We start from the raw sequence: 17207 nt of genomic DNA, 5'->3' as shown, positions 1-17207 counted from the left end.
GGCAAGCATAAAGTGTAAAATATTAACTAAACATTTACGTACACATTTAAATATATGGCTGGGATAACCCAGTCATAGATGGGCAGGGTATAAGTAGTAATTAATAATGATGATTATGGTGATGATTGTATGGATTTCTTTTTTATGCAGTTTAATGTGGGAACAGGACAGAACAGATTTATGAATGAATGCAAAATTGATGTTGGCTGGGGAAACACTGATCTGTCCCTCTTTGAACCCTTTCAACATAGGGTGGAACATTAGGAAAAGTGTCTTATTGATTGATTGATTGAATTTATTTCCAGTTCTTCCACCCCAAGGAGTCTGTGGCAACAAACAGATGCACTATTTGAATCCAAAACCAACATTTTAGAACAGAGTAAAACATTCTAAAAACCATTACAATTAAAAGCACCAAAAATCACTTACATTTTTTTTAAATACAAGAAAGCATTCTAAAAGCAATTAAACACAGTTATAAAAACATTCTTCCATCCAATAATCCGAGGGTTGCCTGGAATGGTCTTTAACCACCAAATGCCTGCGTAAACATGACTTTTTCCCAATGCCTCCTGACACTTAATAATGAGGGAGACATTTCACCATGAGTGAACCACCACTGAAAAGGCCCTGTCACAGGTCTGTACCAACCAGGCAGCTCCTGATGGTGGCACCACCACCAAGACCATGCTTTGCTGATGGTAGGAGCAGCCCCCAAATTGGACCGCTTACCTAGAGGGGTAGTGGGCTTTCTGTCATGAAATGCTGAAAAGTAATCTATCTTGTTTTTGTTGTTTCCCTAGGATCTTGCTGTAGCCCACCCTGAATTCTTTATCACACTGGACACATCACGTTAAGAGTCACTAACCATGGCAGACAATTTTAAAGGCTCTTTAAGGTAAGTATTGGTACCCCCTCCCCTCTTCATGTGCCTTGCACATTGTACCTTGGGGAATCTCACACGGAGGTTGCCCAGTGGGGAACAGAGCCAGTTTGGAAGACAATTTGGCACAATGGTTTGCTGTATTTCCTGCATTGCAGGGTTTGGGCTTGATAGAGGGCACTCCTTGGGGCTGGCCAGGCTGGCCGTGCTGATGGCCCAGGCCCAGACTGGGTGGCCAGGAGTCTGCCTGCCTGTCTGCGCACGCTCTGGGTGCTGGGCGAGGTGCACAGGCTCCTCTGGGAGGAGGAATCCAGCCACTGGGATGGGCCATTGCAGCAGCCCTCTGGGACCCTCTCTTCAGTCAGCCGGTGGCACGATTAGACGTGTGAGAGGAACTGGGGAAGAAAGACTGTGAGAACAGGCAGAAGTTGCAGGAAGAGGAAAAAGGGAGGGAGGGAGGGAGGCAGATGGACTGGCAGAGGAGGAGGAGGAGGAGGAGGCAGAGCAGAGCAAACCTGCCCCCAATGGCTGTGGAGGAAGTTGCTGGTGGAGTGCAAAGGAAGGGCTTTTTGAGGTTCTGGTGCATGGTTTGTCCCGGCTTTGGGGGCTCCCCGACAGCCCCTGGCCAAGGGCGCATGGGAGCCTAGCTTCCAGGATTCAGGTACTGGCTCATCATCCATTACAAGCCCCATCCCCGGGTAGAACATGTCTATGGGGAGGACGGGGTGAAGAGCATGACTGGTGGCAGCTGGAGCTCCGATGGCAGCAGGGCCTGAGGCAGGGTGCTAATGGTGGCAGGGACAGTGGTGGCCCCTTCTGGCCGGGGGAGCCCAGGCACCTGCCCAGCCAGGCCAGAGCCTCTGCTTCCAATATTCTCCAGGGAGGAGGCGAGGGCAAGGGCTGCTTTCCATCTTAGCCCAGCCCTATGCCAGGGGTGGGTGGCAAAAGGGGCGGAGCAAGAGATAGGACCCTTACTTTTGAACCGTCAGCAAAAGTTGGTGGTTTACATGCATACAGCCATTAACCACCCCTGCACCCTCCATCCAGGCAAGCAAGAGGTTGGGGACGCAGAGACTGGCCAGTGAGGGGGTGTGCCTACAAGGAAGGGGGTGGCCTGAGCAGGGGGCGTAGCTTGGGTAGAGCTCAGAAAGCCAAGCAGAGAGCCCTGCAGGGCCCCCTTTGCCACTATAGGGTGGGATGTTAGCATGGAGTGTGGAGGACAGCCGTGCAGGTATTATATTTCTTTCTTTCTTTTTTTCTTTCTTAAAAACACACACATTTATATACCACTATTTCACAAAAACTCCAAAGCACCAACCCACCAGTGATGCTTCTGCAGGCAGTGACTGAGCTGGGGAGAAGGGTTCAGGAGGTCCCGGAGGGGCTTTGCCACTGGATCCAAGGATGGTGAACCTTGCAGTTTCCCTCCAGAATGCGGATTCCTTGTCAGATTAGTAATGCAATGGCCAGTTGGTGTTGTTGTTTAGTCGTTTAGTCTTGTCCGACTCTTCGTGACCCCATGGACCAGAGCACGCCAGGCACTTCTGTCCTCCACTGCCTCCCGCAGTTTGATCAAACTCATGCTAGTAGCTTCAAGAACACCATCCAACCATCTCATTCTCTGTCGTCCCCTTCTCCTTGTGCCCTCCATCTTTCCCAACATCAGGGTCTTTTCCAGGGAGTCCTCTCTTCTCATGAGGTGGCCAAAGTATTGGAGCCTCAGCTTCACGATCTGTCCTTCCAGTGAGCACTCAGGGCTGATTTCCTTCAGAATGGAGAGGTTTGATCTTCTTGCAGTCCATGGGACTCTCAAGAGTCTCCTCCAGCACCATAATTCAAAAGCATCAATTCTTCGGCGATCAGCCTTCTTTATGGTCCAGCTCTCACTTCCATACATCACTACTGGGAAAACCATGGCTTTTACTATACGGACCTTTGTTGGCAAGGTGATGTCTCTGCTTTTTAAGATGTTGTCTAGGTTTGCCATCACCTTTCTCCCAAGGAGCAGGCGTCTTTTAATTTCGTGACTGCTGTCACCATCTGCAGTGATCATGGAGCCCAAGAAAGTAAAATCTCTCACTGCCTCCATTTCTTCCCCATCTATTTGCCAGGAGGTGATGGGCCCAGTGGCCATGATCTTCGTTTTTTTGATGTTGAGCTTCAGACCATATTTTGCGCTCTCCTCTTTCACCCTCATTAAAAGGTTCTTTAATTCCTCTTCACTTTCTGCCATCAAGGTTGTGTCATCTGCATATCTGAGGTTGTTGATATTTCTTCCGGCAATCTTAATTCCGGCTTGGGATTCATCCAGCCCAGCCTTTCGCATGACGAATTTGCATATAAGTTAAATAAGCAGGGAGACAATATACAGCCTTGCCGTACTCCTTTCCCAATTTGGAACCAATCAGTTGTTCCATATCCAGTTCTAACTGTAGCTTCTTGTCCCACATAGAGATTTCGCAGGAGACAGATGAGGTGGTCAGGCACTCCCATTTCTTTAAGAACTTGCCATAGTTTGCTGTGGTCAACACAGTCAAAGGCTTTTGCATAGTCAATGAAGCAGAAGTAGATGTCTTTCTGGAACTCTCTAGCTTTCTCCATAATCCAGCGCATGTTTGCAATTTGGTCTCTGGTTCCTCTGCCTCTTCTAAATCCAGCTTGCACTTCTGGGAGTTCTCGGTCCACATACTGCTTGAGCCTTCCTTGTAGAATTTTAAGCATAACCTTGCTAGCATGTGAAATGAGTGAAATTGTGCGGTAGTTGGAGCATTCTTTGGCACTGCCTTTCTTTGGGATTGGAATGTAGACTGATCTTCTCCAATCCTCTGGCCACTGCTGAATTTTCCAAACTTGCTGGCATATTGAGTGTAGCACCTTAACAGCATCATCTTTTAAAATTTTAAACAGTTCAGCTGGAATACCATCACTTCCACTGGCCTTGTTATTTGCAGTGCTTTCTAAGGCCCATTTGACTTCACTCTCCAGGATGTCTGGCTCAAGGTCAGCAACCACACTACCTGGGGTGTACGAGACATCCATATCTTTCTGGTATAATTCCTCTGTGTATTCTTGCCACCTCTTCTTGATGTCTTCTGCTTCAGTTAGATCTTTACCACTTTTGTCCTTTATTATGGTAATCTTTGTACGAAATGTTCCTTTCATATTTCCGATTTTCTTGAACAGATCTCTGGTTCTTCCCATTCTGTTGCTTTCCTCTATTTCTTTGCATTGCTCGTTTAAGAAGGCCTTCTTGTCTCTCCTTCCTATTTTTTGGAAATCTGCATTCAATTTCCTGTATCTTTCACTATCTCCCTCGCATTTTGCTTGCCTTCTCTCCCCCGCTATTTGTAAGGCCTCGTTGGACAGCCACTTTGCTTTCTTGCATTTCTTTTTCATTGGGATGGTTTTAGTTGCTGCCTCCTGTATAATGTTGCGAGCCTCCATCCATAGTTCTTCAGGCACTCTGTCCAGCAAATCTAAATCCTTAAACCTGTTCCTCACTTCCACTGTGTATTCATAAGGGATTTGGTTTAGATTGTATCTTACCTGTCCAGTGGTTTTTCCTACTTTCTTCAGTTTAAGCTTGAATTTTGCTATAAGGAGCTGATGATCTGAGCCACAGTCAGCTCCAGGTCTTGTTTTTGCTGACTGTATAGAGCTTCTCCATCTTTGGCTGCAGAGAATATAATCAATCTGATTTCGATGTTGCCCATCTGGGGATGTCCATGTGTAGAGTCGTCTCTTGTGTTGTTGGAAAAGCGTGTTTGTGATGACCAGCTTGTTCTCTTGACAGAACTCTATTAGCCTTTGCCCTGCTTCGTTTTGAATTCCAAGGCCAAACTTGCCAGTTGTTCCTTTTATCTCTTGATTCCCTACTTTAGCATTCCAATCCCCTGTAATGAGCAGAACATCCTTCTTTGGTGTCACTTCGATAAGGTTTTGTAAGTCTTCATAGAACTGGTCAATTTCAGTTTCTTCAGCACCAGTAGTTGGTGCATAAACTTGGATTACTGTGATGTTAAAAGGTCTGCCTTGGATTCGTATCGAGATCATTCTATCATTTTTGAGACTGCATCCCAGTACAGCTTTCGCCACTCTTTTGTTGACTATGAGGGCCACTCCATTTCTCTTACGGGTTTCTTGCCCACAGTAGTAGATATGGTAGTCATCCGAACTGAATTCGCCCATTCCCGTCCATTTTAGCTCACTGATGCCCAGGATGTCAATATTTATTCTTGCCATCTCATTTTTGACCACATCCAACTTACCCAGGTTCATGGTTCTTACATTCCAGGTTCCTATGCAATATTTTTCTTTACAGCATTGGACTTTCCTTTCGCTTCCATGCATATCCACAACTGAGCGTCCTTTCGGCTTTGGCCCAGCCGCTTCATCAGCTCTGGATCTACTTGTACTTGTCCTCCGCTCTTCCCCAGTAGCATGTTGGACACCTTCCGACCTGAGGGGCTCATCTTCCAGTGTCATAACTTTTATATGCCTGTTGTCTTTGTCCATGGAGTTTTCTTGGCAGGGATACTGGAGTGGCTTGCCGATTCCTACTCCAGGTGGATCACGTTTGGTCAAAACTCTCCACTATGACCTGTTCATCTTGGGTGCCCTGCTCGGCGTAGTTCATAGCTTCTCTGAGTTCTTCAAGCCCCTTCGCCACGGCAAGGCAGTGATCCATGAAGGGGGGCCAGTTGGTAACCCTGTTCAAAGATGCCCTTGGAGTGCAATCCCATGTTGAGTCAGAAGTCAGTGCTACTGTGTTCGGTGGGGCTCACACCCTGGCAAGTATTTTTTAGGACTGCATCTTCAGTGTATATGTTTTTGTACTTTCCAGTTTTGTTAACTGAATGCAGCCGGCCCCTTTGACTAAAAGTGAAACTGCTGTCTCCTTTGGAATGTCTTTTCCTGCTTTCTGCCTTGTATCAACCAACATTTACAAGCGACACACCCAGAGCATTTTTGGTGTGATTTGTGGAAGCATCTTTCTCCTTGGCTGTGAGACACATCTATGATCCCATTCCACAGGGCTGCAAGGATGGAACCCCCCCCCCCCAGCCCAAGTTTTATTTAGCTCTGTTTTATGGCATTCTTGCATTTCAAGACTGCCAGTGTGTAGCAAACCTTCTGGATTAGGAAGACTTCATTGTTGTTTTTAAGAAAGAAGCCTCCTTCCTTTTTAAAATAGAGCATGGCAAAGCATTTAAGAGGCAGTTAATACAGCCAAAGCAAACCGTCATTTGATGGAACATGAAATATACCAATATATTTTTAAAAATCACAACACACTGAATCAAAATGAAGATCCCTGCCAAATTTCCTATGCGCATGAAGCCGAAAGTTGATAACAGCTTTGCAACTTGAGTCTACCAGACTGCACACCCGGGGCTTGCTAGAAAGTAGCTCCATTGTCCAATTGGGTTTCCATTCCCATCCACCAACAGGCCCTGATTATAATATTCTCTTTGGAAAAATGATTGGGATAAACTTGGCACAGAATAATCACCCCAATCCTGAGGACCTTTAGCTCTGGAGAAAGAACTCTTAATCCGTTAAGTAATTTGCTTTGAAGATTAAGGGCTCTGCTCACTCCCAAATGGTTGCCCCCCTCATGTGGGATTTTTTGCAGAATGTATTCATGGAAATGCACATCTCCACATGCAGATTAGGAACTGCTGAGCCTTTTCCTCTCTTTGAACTGCAAGCTGTGGAACGATTTTCCTCCTACCAGTGTTGAGCTTTCTATGAATGAATGGTGTGTGTGAGAGAGAGAGAACGCAAGAGGGCACAGAGAAGTTAAAAGCAACTGCTCATTGGTGCAGGGGGCGGAGTTGCTTAATCCCCGAATTTGCAGAACACCACCTTCAGTTCATAGAATCATAGCATTGGAAGGGACCATGGGGTCAGCCCTGCAATGCAGGAATCTTTTGCCCAATGTGGGGCTCAAACCAGCAACCCTGAGATTAAGAGTCTCCTGCTCTCCCAACTGGGCTATCCTTCTATGCACTGGAACACTTCACAGAGGACAAAAGGGACACATGTAGTTGGTTCAACATCTACGGCCATTCTGGGACCAGGACAGCCTGACCACAGTAGTAGTTCATGCATTGGTCACTTCAAGACTGGATTGTTGCAATGAGCTCCATGGGTGGCTTTGATCCAGAAGCTGCAGTTAGTGCAGAATGCTGCAGCACGATTGCTTGCCAGGATATAATACTGCTGCTCAGAACTCTGCACTGATTTGTTGCCTGACCTAGTTCAAGATGTTACTATTGGTATGAAAAGCCCTTAACAGTTTAGGACCAGTTTACTAGTGAGATTGTCTGACGCCATGTATGCCCAATTGACCACTTCAGTCTGCAGAACTGACCCTGTACCATGTGCCAAAGAGGACCCATTCTGCATTTGGAATAAATCAGTCTCTTAGTACAGCAGTGCCTACACTTCGGAACTCCCTCCCTAGTGATCTTAGCCAGGCACCTTCACTATACTTTTTCCGGTGCCTAAAACCATTTTTGTTTAGACAAGTCTATTCAAATGCTTAGACAGTTGACGTGTGTTTTTATCCATTTTTCATAGAATCATAGAATCATAGAATCATAGAGTTGGAAGAGACCACAAGGGCCATCAAGTCCAACCCCCTGCCAAGCAGGAAACACCATCAGAGCACTCCTGACATATGGTTGTCAAGCCTCTGCTTAAAGACCTCCAAAGAAGGAGACTCCACCACACTCCTTGGCAGCAAATTCCACTGTCGAACAGCTCTTACTGTCAGGAAGTTCTTCCTAATGTTTAGGTGGAATCTTCTTTCTTGTAGTTTGGATCCATTGCTCCGTGTCCGCTTCTCTGGAGCAGCAGAAAACAACCTTTCTCCCTCCTCTATGTGACATCCTTTTATATATTTGAACATGGCTATCATATCACCCCTTAACCTCCTCTTCTCCAGGCTAAACATGCCCAGCTCCCTTAGCCGTTCCTCATAAGGCATCGTTTCCAGGCCTTTGACCATTTTGGTTGCCCTCCTCTGGACACGTTCCAGTTTGTCAGTGTCCTTCTTGAATTGTGGTGCCCAGAACTGGACACAGTACTCCAGGTGAGGTCTGACCAGAGCAGAATACAGTGGCACTATTACTTTTCGTTTGTTGCCAACTTTAAACTTTTTGAATAGTTTAAATTATGGTTGTTAACTTTTATAGATAATTCTGTTGTTTTATCTTTCTTGTAAATTGCTTCTATTTTTTTAATTTTTTTTACAATCAAGCAATTGTAGGAGTGTTAGTAATAAATAAATAAATAAATGCTATAACATCCCTACATGCTCATGCCAAGTCTCACTTCCCATCAGGGGTGAGCCTGTAGCCCAAGTAGGATGTTGGCTCCCCACAAATGATTTAAGGCATGTCTAACTGTGCCCTGCTTCTGGGCCATTGCTCAGGGTTAAAATGCCCAGCAGGGAGTGTGTGTGAGCCAAACATGTGACAGGGAAACGGAGGCATTGTGGAGCCCACTGTAGTCTATTCAGTGTGCGTATTTACCTATCTATATCTAACAATACTAAGCTTAATCTCTTCCAGGAAAATGTCTCAAATTTCCCCTTCAGCTACTCTCTGTGGGTTGTATCCAACCTTCTCCATCTGCTAGCACAAGCCGGGAAGCCCTGGCTGTTCAAAGTGGCAACATAGTGCTGTAAATGCAAGCTGTGAATGTGCCCTGAAGCTGTGGCAATGCCTCTTGCCCACGTGGAGGGTGGAGTATGCATGTGCAGAAATCTCTGGCTTTTGAGCATCTGTACAAAGCTAAGACCCACTGCTGCCTCTGCCTCGCCCACCAGCAGCATGCAGGGGCTGCAGAAACTCCCCCCCCCCCACTTCGCAGCGCAGCTCAGCTGGACTTCTCAGCCGAGGGAGGGCTGCAATGCGGAGCAAACAGAATCTGTCAGCAGGAGAAGGCTATTTTATTCTGATAGGCCTTTGGGAACGGACTGGCTTTTCTTAAGCAAATGCTTAAATAGCACTGTGCTGCATTTTAACAGATTTGGGTTTTTTATATTTTATTTCCATTTGAGTTTAATTGCTTTTTGATGATTGTCTGTCATAATATATTTTTTAGCTTTTTGGATTTTAAAGATGCCTGTTTTAATTTGTATAAGCCACCTTGAATCCCAGTCTGGGAAAAAGGTGGATATAAATAAGTACAATAACAACAATAACAATGGAATGAAGGGCAGCATCTGGAAGAGGGAGGGAAAAGCAAAATCATATAGTTTGTGTTGGTTTCTCTCCCCCCCCACTAAATAAATATTTCTTTATTTATACAGTATATTCTCTCTTAGACATTCACACCCATTTGAGATGGTTCCAGAAGGATCTGATTTGTGGTGGTGTAATTTACCTGGGAGGAATTGGGGGGGGTGGCAGTGGTTAATTTCTAAATAGGAAAGTTTCATAGTTCAACCTTTCACAGGTGTTGTTTCCTCTCTGACCTAGAACCCCCCCCTCGTGTGGTCTGTGGCTGCTTAGGGGTGCTGTTGTGGGGGGGGGGGTTGGGGAGCTGAGTGGAAGCAAAAGAAACTATAGCCGTTGCTTGTGGTTTTCCTTGACTCCTGGAACTCAGCAGAAACTATTTTGTCCTGCAGGCTTCTGAGCTCCATTGTCGTCCTTGGATTTCAGCTTGTCATTCCACAGCCCTCCATCGAACACAGAAAGGTGAGTGACCCACACAGCACTTCAGGGCAATCTATTATACTTTATCTCCTGATAATTGTGAGGCTGTTGCTGCAAAACAGCTGCCCCATGTCATGGTAGGTTCCTTCATATATTGTTACATACCACCCCAATGTCCAAGTGGGGAGAGATTTCAGGGGTTCCAGGCACACTTACCCTTTTGGGATGAAGGTCAGGGGAGTCTGGGGTGTCTTTAGGATATGTGGTTTTATTTACACATATGCACGATGTGAACATAAGATGGAGGGGTTTACAGCATTAGCACCCCGACAGATATTTCTTCTCCATTAGTCACACCTTTGGATCCAGCACAGAACAAGCAGGTCTCGCCATCTCCAGTGTCCAGCCGGCTTCCGCTTCCGCTCTCGCACCTACATTCTAGCTGTTGTTCTTCTACCTAGGAGGCAGGTGAGGGGCGTGGAGGAAAGGTCCACCCGCTAGCCTAAAGGACAGCTTCCCTTAGTTGCAGCTCTTGCAGGCTAGCTTATTCTTTTGGGATGAGGATGAAGACACTTAAGCGACCTGCTAAGGTCCTTGTCTTACAAAGAAACTTGACTCCTTCAGCGATGGAATCCTCTATTTAGATTCTAATCCTCCCAAAGGACCCAAAGAATGGGAAGGGACTCGGAGCATCGTCCAGACTGACCCCCACAACCCACAACAGTATTTGTAGAGCTTTTTCTTATAGGGCTGCTAATTTAACAGAGCAAAAAAGCACAAAAGTTCCTAATCACGGGTTTCCAGGCACCAAAGGCAGACCCATGGCAGTAGGTGGCCCAGTAAGCTTTGCATATCTCAGATGGGGAACTGGGGCAGAGGAGGAGCATTTGACCTACCACAAGCCTATGACAAAGGGGAGGTTGCACCCAGCTGTCCCAGAATGCTATATTCACGCTGGCTTTCAAATGAAGTGGTTCTCACTGCTCAACTTGCAAAGCTGTCCCAGCAGAAATTCCATTTCAGTTTGATCTCGGGGCTCAGCCCTGCAATAACACCCTGATCTGGTTGTTAATCCCCCTAGATGAATGTATGTTTTTCATCCTTAAGAATTCACCCATTGTGGGTAAGTGAGTGGCATTTTTGTCCCGAAGGCACGGTGAGGTCCACAACATCTTTAATCTCTGCTGAAGGAGGGATCCCCCTCTCCCTACAGCCTAGTAATAACCATATGCTGACTTCTGAGAAATGTAGTATTTCCTTTGGGTAGCAACGCCCGCCCCGCCCCCAAACACACATTGGGATTGACATTTCCATTGTTCCTAAAGAATGTGGTTGTCATGCTAAGGTACTCAGGTTCTCTGCACAGGTTAAACAGGGTTACTAGCAACTTTTAACAGCTTATATTTTCAAAACGTGTATGGTCCTGACTTGCTTCCTTTTGTGTTGAGCTGGTTAGTCAGGGCCCCTCAGAGCCTGTTGCTCTTGAAATGATGGCATTGTCTGGACAGGCCTCTCTGGTCAGTACTGGGTCTGTTATTTATCCTGCCCTTCCACTATGCCAGCACTGGTGAGAATAGCATAATTAAGACATTTAAGAAAAAAGGGGGGGAAGTGCCCAGACGGAGAGCAACTCCGCCCCCCCCCCCCCCGTCCTGCCAGTTCATTCTAAGCTCCAGAGTGGTGTGATAAAACTGTAAATGGTTTCTTTGGGCATGTTGGAGTAGTAAACAAAATAAATTGCAAGTTCGGAGACTCCTTCTGAATTCTCTTAAAATGCCTGGCATTAGGGGACCTTTTTTCAGGTGCTCATGAGCGCTGCTGCCAACCATCTTGAAGCAGCCCATTTTGCTGGGAACAAGGGAGATTCTGAGAGTCTGGAGAGCCTCTCTGGGGATTCATGTTATAGAAGCTGGTTCTAAGCGTTCAGGCAGGAGGCACACGCTTGCCAAACTTTGTGGGACCCCAATCAGCTGCTGGGCAAGAAAGCTGTGGCTTCTCCCCAAGGGCAAGGCAGACCCCTTTTTGCATGAAGTGCAAGTTCCTTCTGAGTGACTGCTCAGTGCTATTGCCTTCTGGCGGAGGAATCCGACCGTTTCAGTTTGTCTCTGTTTCTCATTCTACCAGTTCTCGGCACTTCAGAATCAGTTTGCAAGATTATTGCATATTTCTCTTAAAACATGTCTTTTTGTGTGTAATTTGGGACGATGGACCGAGTTTTGCAAGCAATTTCCCACAATATAGTGCATTTCATGTGTTCTTTTCACATATGCATTTTATGTGCACTTTCCCCTAATGCATGGATTTTAAGTTAAGTATTTTAATTTATTTACTTGATTGGGGGGGCAGTTGCCCCCCTGCCACCCATGGCTAAGTACTCACAGCAGCTAAAAAAAGAGAGAAACCTAAATAGCTTTTAAAATGATCCACTTTCCCCTAAAATACCTATGATGTATACATTCTTTCTTTAAAATACATATTTCTGCATTTGTATGCATTTCCCCAGAAAATCTGCACTTTTCAATGCATTTCATAAAATACATATTTCTGTATGCATCCCCCCCAGCCCTGAAAAAATACAGTTTCCATCCCACACTCCCAACTGAAGCAAATTCGGTCAGCTCACTTAAAAATGTGTCCTAATGAATTTTGCCTCCATCCCTAAGAAGCAGAAGGAATCAACTTTTGGTTAGCTCGCGCTCTTCCAACCAGTGCTAGATCAAGGTTAGGTTCCCTAGGCTTAAGTTGCTCAGTGCTGGCATTCCTCCCCAGTAATTCTATCCACCGGCTACAGGGAGAGCTTTGTACATAAATCAATCTACAGAATGAATATCTTCTGCCTCAACAGTGGGATTCCTTGCAATCATAGCACTGAAACAATTTTAAACTGACAAACCGATCTGTGCAAACATTTTTTTAAAGGTGTATTTTAAAGCTGAACGATGACCAACCTTGACCCACGGAGCCGTCAGTGCTGCTTTGGCAGAATGAATTTGAGTTAAACCAGCCTCACTTTCTCACACTGCCCCCCCCCCCGCCAAGCACATGTGCTTTCCCTTAAGCCTAAAGCAAGGCATGTATGTAAGTTCTGAAGGATCAGAGAGTTCAGTTTTTGGTGAAGGAAATGCTAGGATCCCTCTGCGTGCACCTTACACATCTGGTTTTGCTCTGGAAGGTAAGCACAGGAAATATAATCAGGCTTCGAAGCTTGGATCGTTGAGGGAATTTTCCATTAAGATATTTGTAAATAGTTCGATATTTCTTTATGGCAAAGTTCATTGGAAAATGAAGTGACAACAAGAAAATCTGCGGCGTATTGGACAGGAATCAACTGACTTGCCAGTTCTGTTTCCCCAGACACCTATAACGCAGCTATGAGCCTTCTTTATGGAGAATTTAATTGTGGGTGTGTTTTAATTTTATTTACATTTTAAAACCATTTCTGTCCTGTCTTTTCAGTTTTATGAACACCCAAAGCAGCATTAGTAAATATTGGAATTAATTAGTAGTGATGGTATCTCTGCATTATGTGTAATTACTATGAACAACCAAAAGAGATCAGCAGGTAAAGGGAACCCTGAAGAGCAGAAGAGTCCAGGGCTAAGCGCTGAGCCCTCCCTTCTCTAAAGCCGCTCTGAGGGAACGAAATGGAAGTCTGGTTAGGAACTCTGATATTCTGCGTCTCTTAGCAGCACCTTTTAAATAATTCTACTTATTCTATTTAAAAACCATTTTAAAACTGCTTAATATTTAGACGTGCCTAAGCGGCATGCAGGAATACAACATAGGTAGGGCATCAGTTGAAGAAGGAGCAAAAAGGGTTTTCTTGTGTCTGTGTGTTTCTTTGTGGCTGATTAGCTGTTTTCCCTGTGTAAAGGTCATAGGGGGCAGGGTTTCTGTTGAGGCAGGGGATTAGCTGTGGAAGGAGCTTATCAGAGTTTGCAGGGCATCAGTTGAAGAAGGAGCAAAAAGGGTTTTCTTGTGTGTGTGTGTGTTTCTTTGTGGCTGATTGCTGTTTTCCCTGTGTAAAGGTCAGAGGGGGCAGGGTTTCTGTTGAGGCAGGGGATTAGCTGTGGGAGGAGCTTATCAGAGTTTGTAGGGCAGCGGCGCGCGCCTAGCGGCGTGCGCAGTTAGACCCATCTTTTAGATTTAGGGGAGCTAGTCTCAAACGTTTGTTGAGGGAGATCTAGGTGTTTTTTTGTGTGAGGGAAGTTATTTGTCCTGTCTTCAAGCTTTTTATGATGGAGGACCTCTGTAGCCAACCCCAATGACACGATCTCAAGATGGGAGGGGAGGGAACAGCTGCAGTCGCCTGCGATTCCTGCGCAATGTTTGCCATCTTGCCAAAGGTTGCAGGCAGCTTTACCTGCAGCAATTGCATGTTGATTGCCCTCTTAAAAGACAAAGTCCAGCAACTGGAGGAACGTGTAGCTACACTCCAAAGAATTAGAGAGCTGGAGCTCTTCTTGGAAGCAACAGAGCACACCGTCTCCACCAAGGAGGAGACAGGGGACTCCCCTGAGAAGGAGTCTAGTTCACCAACACAGGAGCCAGATATATGGAGAAACGTGACTCAAAGAAGTAGGAGGCCCAGGGTTCACTCTGATTGCTTAGAAATACACAATCGCTTTGAGGTCCTCTCCCCTAGCATGGAAGACGAAGAGCAGACTCCATTTGAGGATCTCTCCCTCATTACAGTCGATCAGGTATATGAAGACGAGCAGCAAAGTCAGTCCTCAGGGAATGTGCAGGCGACCTTGGAACGGACAGCTCACGGAAGAACCCCGACCAAACCCAAGAGGAGGCGTGTAGTGGTGATAGGGGATTCCCTACTGAGGGGAACAGAAGCAGTGATCTGTGGGCCTGACAAGATGTCTCGGGAAGTGTGCTGTCTCCCCGGGGCTAAGATCCAAGATGTAACTGAACGACTGCAAGGAATCATAAAACCCACTGACAAATACCCCTTCCTCTTGGTTCATGTGGGAACCAACGACACTGCAAGCAATAGCCTCCAGAAGATCAAAAGAGACTACGAGGCTCTCGGCAGGAAATTGAAGCAACTAAATGCACAAATTGTCATCTCATCTGTCCTCCCAGTTGAACGACGTGGCCCAGGGAGAGAGGGGAAAATAGTGGAAGTGAACAGCTGGCTTCGCAAATGGTGTAAACAGGAACGGTTTGGATTCTTAGATCACGGACTGCAGTTTCTTGAAGATGGACTTCTGGCAAGTGATGGGCTGCACCTCACAACGGTTGGGAGAAATGTTTTTGCCAAAAATCTCAGAAACCTCATCAGGAGGGCTTTAAACTGACTAATGTGGGGGAGGGAGACAGTGCTCCTGAAGGTGGGAGTCTATCAATTGATGAAGATGATCATCCAAATGTCATAGACCAAATGGAGCAAACAGCACGCGGACCTAGTGGTGGGAGGAAAAAATCCTTAAATAAGAGACACGGGGGAATGATTAATGGACTTCAATGTCTGTACACTAATGCGCAAAGCATGGGAAATAAACAAGATGAGCTTGAGCTCTTGGTACAGCAAACTAAATATGACATAATAGGCATCACTGAAACCTGGTGGGATAAGTCCCACGATTGGAATGTAATAATGGGGGGATACAATCTATTTCAGAGAAACAGACCAGACAAGAAAGGAGGAGGAGTGGCGTTATATGTCAGGGATGTGTATACCTGTGAAGAGATCCAAGATTTAGATCCTCAAAGCCAAAGTGAGAGCATTTGGGTCAAAATTAAGGGAGAGAAGAATAACAGAGACCTCATTGTGGGAGTTTACTATAGATCCCCAAGCCAAACGGAGGACATAGATGATGCCTTCCTGGAACAGATGGCCAAGCATGCAAAAGGAAGGGAGATAGTAGTAATGGGGGACTTCAATTACCCAGATATTTGTTGGACGTCAAACTCAGCCAAGAGCATAAGGTCAAACAGATTCCTCACTGGCCTTGCAGACAACTTCATTGTCCAGAAAGTGGGAGAAGTAACAAGAGGAACAGCCATTTTAGATCTGGTCCTAACCAATGTTGATGACCTGGTTAGTGGGGTAGAAGTGGAAGGATCATTAGGCGCGAGTGATCATGCTCTTCTGAAGTTTACTATACAGCGGAAAGGAGTAGCCAAGCATACTAGGACTCAATTTCTTGACTTTAAGAAAGCCGACTTCATAAAACTTAGGGAAGTGCTGGGTGAGATCCCATGGACAACAATACTAAAAGGAAAGGGAGTTCATGATGGCTGGGAGTTTGTTAAGAGGGAGATACTAAAAGCACAACGTCAGGCAATACCAATGAGACGGAAACATGGAAGGTGCCTAAAGAAGCCAGGGTGGCTATCTAAAGAACTTTTAACAGAATTAAGATTAAAAAAGGATGTGTACAAAAAATGGAAAAGGGGGGAAACCACCAAAGAGGAATTTAAACAAATAGCCAGCACGTGTAGACACAAAGTCAGAAAAGCTAAAGCACAGAATGAACTCAGGCTTGCTAGAGAGGTTAAAAGCAACAAAAAAGGCTTTTATGGGTATGTTCGTAGCAAAAGGAAGAACAAAGAAACAATGGGGTCACTCAGAGGAGAAGATGGTGAAATGCAAACAGGGGACACAGAAAGGGCTGAACTACTCAATGCCTTCTTTGCCTCAGTCTTCTCCGATAAAGAAAACAATGCCCAACCTGAAGAATTTGGAGCAAATGATTCAGCAAAGGAAACACAGCCCAGAATAACTAAGGAGATAGTACAAGAATATTTGGCTAGTTTAGATGTATTCAAGTCTCCAGGGCCAGATGAACTGCATCCAAGAGTATTAAAAGAACTGGCAGATGTGATCTCAGAACCACTGGCAGTCATCTTTGAGAATTCCTGGAGAACAGGCGAAGTCCCGGCAGACTGGAGGAGGGCAAATGTTGTCCCTATTTTCAAAAAGGGGAAAAGAGAGGACCCAAATAATTACCGCCCAGTCAGTCTGACATCAATACCAGGGAAGATTCTGGAACAGATCATTAAGCAAACAGTCTGTGAGCACCTAGAAAGGAATGCTGTGATCACCAATAGTCAGCATGGATTTCTGAAAAATAGGTCATGTCAGACTAACCTGATCTCGTTTTTTGACAGAATTACAAGCCTGGTAGATGAAGGGAACGCAGTGGATGTAGCCTACCTTGATTTCAGCAAGGCATTTGACAAGGTGCTCCATGATATTCTTGTAAAGAAGCTGGTTTAATGCGGTCTTGACTATGCTACCACTCAGTGGATTTGTAACTGGCTGACTGACCGAACCCAAAGGCTGCTCATCAATGGTTCCTCTTCATCCTGGAAAAGAGTGACTAGTGGGGTGCCACAGGGTTCTGTCTTGGGCCCGGTCTTATTCAACATCTTTATCAACGACTTGGATGATGGACTCAAGGGCATCCTGATCAAATTTGCAGATGACACCAAACTGGGAGGGGTGGCTAACACCCCAGAGGACAGGATCACACTTCAAAACGACCTTGACAGATTAGAGAACTGGGCAAAAATAAACAAGATGAATTTTAACAGGGAGAAATGTAAAGTATTGCACTTGGGCAAAACAAATGAGAGGCACAAATACAAGATGGGTGACACCTGGCTTGAGAGCAGTACATGTGAAAAGGATCTAGGAG

At 45.6% G+C, this 17207-nt stretch overlaps 1 protein-coding gene across 2 annotated transcripts in view; it reads left to right on the top strand.

Annotated features, from left to right (window-relative positions):
• Positions 1-17207, top strand: part of LOC309518208 (thrombospondin type-1 domain-containing protein 4-like) — a 128851-nt gene that overhangs the window by 17995 nt on the left and 93649 nt on the right. For both annotated transcript variants that reach the window (XM_082198104.1, XM_082198105.1), the window contains exons 2-3: positions 804-898; positions 9525-9594. In XM_082198104.1, the coding sequence (XP_082054230.1) occupies positions 870-898; positions 9525-9594 (99 nt within the window). In that variant the 5' untranslated portion in view covers positions 804-869. The remainder of the gene's footprint in view (positions 1-803; positions 899-9524; positions 9595-17207) is intronic.

The sequence above is a fragment of the Podarcis vaucheri genome (genome assembly GCF_965113315.1).
Source record: "Podarcis vaucheri genome assembly, chromosome: 14".
NCBI classification, from domain to species: domain Eukaryota; kingdom Metazoa; phylum Chordata; class Lepidosauria; order Squamata; family Lacertidae; genus Podarcis; species Podarcis vaucheri.
Note: the sequence above shows the minus strand (reverse complement) of the source record. Positions and strands in the feature narration are given on the sequence as shown.